The sequence below is a fragment of the Mugil cephalus genome, chromosome 3, assembly GCF_022458985.1.
Source record: "Mugil cephalus isolate CIBA_MC_2020 chromosome 3, CIBA_Mcephalus_1.1, whole genome shotgun sequence".
Classification (NCBI taxonomy): domain Eukaryota; kingdom Metazoa; phylum Chordata; class Actinopteri; order Mugiliformes; family Mugilidae; genus Mugil; species Mugil cephalus.
This window is the reverse complement of record NC_061772.1, coordinates 14,253,662-14,257,369: the sequence shown is the minus strand read 5'-3', so window position 1 is coordinate 14,257,369 and position 3,708 is coordinate 14,253,662. Positions and strand designations below refer to the sequence as shown.

At 42.0% G+C, this 3,708-nt stretch overlaps 1 protein-coding gene across 1 annotated transcript; it reads left to right on the top strand.

The window, feature by feature from the left end:
- Positions 1-980: 980 nt before the first annotated feature.
- On the top strand, positions 981-3,204 carry LOC125005519 (calcium homeostasis modulator protein 6). Its single transcript, XM_047580905.1, has 2 exons — positions 981-1,523; positions 1,689-3,204. The coding sequence occupies exons 1-2, from the start codon at positions 1,059-1,061 to the stop codon at positions 1,839-1,841; spliced, it is 618 nt and encodes a 205-aa protein (XP_047436861.1). The 5' UTR covers positions 981-1,058; the 3' UTR covers positions 1,842-3,204.
- Positions 3,205-3,708: the final 504 nt, after the last annotated feature.

The window sequence follows — 3,708 nt, the reverse complement described above, 5'->3', positions numbered from 1 at the left end:
GTGGATGAAATTAATTTACGCAAACACACACACACACACTGACACGCACACGTATGTTACTAGGATTGTTTGTGAACTCGGGCAGTTATTATGCACCTCTTCGGCCTTCATCTTTTTGTCCGGGTGGCCAGGTGAACATTTTCATCATCTGCCATCTTAACCTGTACACTGGTCCGGCCCATCTATATGATTCCCTCATTCACTCCCACATCTCCTGTAATAAAAAATATATATATGTTGTCAGGTCACTTGTCGCCAATACTGTGGACGGATTTGCGTGCGACAAGTTCAAATGGAGGAGTAAACTTGCATGGGTTGTGCAGGTCTACAAAACGCCAGCCGTAGTTTCCTGTGTGATTTCAAACTGCATATACTCGCATCCCCTTGAAAGTTCAACATGGCCTCTCGTAATCCTCCTCCGTCCTCAATCCTGCGCTGCTGCATGAGCGCCCTCGTGTGGCCTGTTGAGGTAAACTGAAAAGTGTCTTCATTCGTTTATTTGCTTTATATATATATATATATAGAGGCTATATATCAAGCACTTGCGACACATGAAACAGCATGAGCACTTAATGTCTTTATTACTTATCAGTGTTTTATGAGACTGTCAACTTTCTTCATTTTAGCTGTGACACTTCCTTCTTTTGTTTAGTAGATTCTGGGTTCCACATATACCTCCACCTCCATGCATGTTGTTTTTTTTTTCTTCTTCTCTCTTGCAGGACTGTTGTGAATGGCCTGCCTGTGCTCGACCGCAGAACAAACTTCCCTCCACTTTGCAGCCCTCCCTCCAGTTTGTCCATGGGAGACCACATTTAAAATGTGACCCCACCTGAAACCTTGCACGGACCAATCCGCTGGAGAAATGTCAGAGCAGACGGCACACCCTCCTTTGTTCGAAACCAATCAGAGTGGAAGTGTGGCATTTTGCCCCAGGGGAAAACTTACCCCTGGATGCATTAATTACGCATCGCTTAGCTGTTGCCAATGTGTTCACAACGGTGGACCCTCTTTTGGGCTTTTTACAACGGTTGTCTTCATTCTTCGGTCAATCTAGTATGGAAAGTAGACAACAATGGCTTACCAGGCTGAAAAATGAGCTTAGCAACAGTCCTCTGGTATCAAATGTGGCTTTTGGCTTTATCCTCATGGGACTAGAGAAGTTGGTGGAGCTGGAGTTTGAGTGTCCTTGCAGCCCTACATGGAACGGAGCGTTTTCCTCAGCTTTCTTCATCATTCCTGCCGTCATGGCCTTCACCTTGATGCTGATCATTCAAGGATGCAGATGTGACACGTGGTGCAGGAAAAATGTTTCCCTCTCCAGTTTTGTTCCCGCTATCGTGTGGCTGATCTTGTTGTTCCTCGACGGCCAGTACTTTGCGTGCGCTATGACAGACTGGGAGGGTAGATTTGTACTAGTGGACAAGGCAGCGCCACAGAAGTGGTGTGAGCCAGTAAGTGAGGGAGATGTCACCCCACAAGAACTAATGCTCCGCTCGCAGCAGCTGTTTGTTTTTTCTCAGGTGAGTGAGTGTTTTCTAGTTAACAAAAGATCGTGTAGGAGGAGGGGAATGAAACGCTTCTCTCTCGGGGTTTGAACTGTTCAGAACAGTGATGTTGCACTTTGTAAACTTTCAGCGTAGCCCTATTAATATTTATCGTGTTGCTTTTCCTCTTCTGCACCCCAGGTTATAGGCATATTCCTCCTCATTTTCATCTGTGTGGGTCTTGTAGTGTACGTGATCAGAGAGAGCTGCCATCAAGAGGTGGAGATGCAGGATGCAGATGTAGCTGAACTCACGGTGCTCAGGATGAGCTCTCTACGAACCAGGACATCGTGAGAGGACTTACACCGCCCACCACACCTGCCCTGCTGGCACGGACACTTTGTAAATACCAACAGACTTCTCTATGAGTTACTTTTTATTAAGCTATTCTTCTATTTGAAAGTACTTTCCCCTGTAGAAGCTGGGTATACAGAGTATCTCAAATCATCTGATATACATACAGTGTATATACTGCCATAAACCTGGACCTTATTGACAGCCACTGTAGCATCTCTGTGTGTTCAGTGAGTATGTAACCAGTGCTGTGCCTGTGTTCATCTGATACTTCAGTGCAGTGACTTATTAGTGTCCACAGATCTTTAAAGAAGTGGTCTGACATTTTTATTGCTAATAATTAGATGAGACGGTCAGACATCACTCCTGTTAGCCTCTGAAGAGCTATGAACAGTAACGGACTAGCTTTGCTTAGCCTAGCCGATCTTAGCTTAGTTTAGCTTAGCTCAGCCTATTTTTGCTTAGTTTAGCTTATTTTAGCTTAGTTTAGCTTAGCCTAGTATAGCTTATATTAGCTTAGTTTAGCTTAGCTTGAAGCCTCAGAACTGTGGGAACCAGCTAGTCCCATCCAAAGTTAACAAAATCACCAACTAATCTGTCTGTTATATGAAACTATTTCTTCTAATGCAAGAAATTGATGAATACGCAACTCACCATAAAATCGGGAATAACCAGTCTTTGTCCTAAGAGAATTAGTAACAGCTAGCAACAACCTGCTTTATGTTTACTTTACAAATGTGAGAGTTTTGCTCACTCATTGGACATTAACGCGGGAAGAAAATAAGCCAACATGTCTGTGAAGGTTCTCAGTCATCCAGGTCATGGTGATCCTTTTGGAAAATTGCCAACGCTCTAAAATGCCAAACAATTTCTTTAAAGTGACAACTCACATTTAGTGTGTTCTTCAGTGGACGCTAATTTTCAGCCTGAAAGCTCAGAGGAAAAAAAAACATGCTGTCTGACATTTTGTTTCAGCCTTTTACACCTTAAATATAAATTTTTTATTCTTCCCATTCTTCTTACATTTCTTTGCCTAAAGGTGTTTTCGTGCCTTCTGTATTAGTTATATCGACGCAAGCGGAAACCACCAGGCAGCTGAGTAATATTAGTTTAATTGTACGGTCATTTGATATGTACATGCCAAAAATGAAAATGCCCCCATCATGTCTAGTCGTAGCTAACAGGAAGGTTTCAGTCTTAACTTAAATAATTATATACCTATAACTAGAGGTGTAAAACCACGTTGATTTGTATCATGGCTGCAACCGGCAAAAGTAGGATGTAGATACAAATTCTGCAGCAGTGCAGTATGTTTTTTATATATATTGTTTTGTAATAAAAGAATGTATTTATTGAAGTAAAACTATCAGGGACTGTGTAGAGTTGTGTCTTCAGTGCATGTTAGCTTCCACACTCCTCACATGCTTTCAGTCTTAGTTGGAAAAAAATTGAGCTCTTCTTATAGTGCGCTGTGAAACAATGTTTAACAGCAAGGAAATGTCACAATATTAATAATCTGTTTGGGGGAAAGAAAGAGAATCGTTTGAATAACAGGCAATGCTGATTTGACATTCACTGAAAAGAATGGGCGCATTTCTAAAGGGCTTTTTGTAAATGTCAGACATTCAGTAGTTTAACACTTCTGCAAAAGAATCAGTGTAACACATTCTACAAATAGTATGATAGTGACAGTGTAATACCAAGGTAGAGACTATAAGCTCTCAGGTGAGCTGCCATCATGTTCAATGAAGCCAGTATCCCGAAGAGACATCATTGGCTTTATTATCTGACCTCTGCAGCTCGGAGATCCTCTGCAGGTTTTTTCAAAGCTGACACTAAGAGAAACGGGTTAGTTCTGCTATTTTCA

Excerpts from the sequence above, each read along its gene's own strand:
- LOC125005519 (XM_047580905.1), top strand. The coding sequence starts at position 1,059 with ATGGAAAGTAGACAACAATGGCTTACCAGGCTGAAAAATGAGCTTAGC. Across the intron at positions 1,524-1,688 it reads AGCTGTTTGTTTTTTCTCAG|GTTATAGGCATATTCCTCCT; the intron begins GTGAGTGAGTGT and ends TCTGCACCCCAG.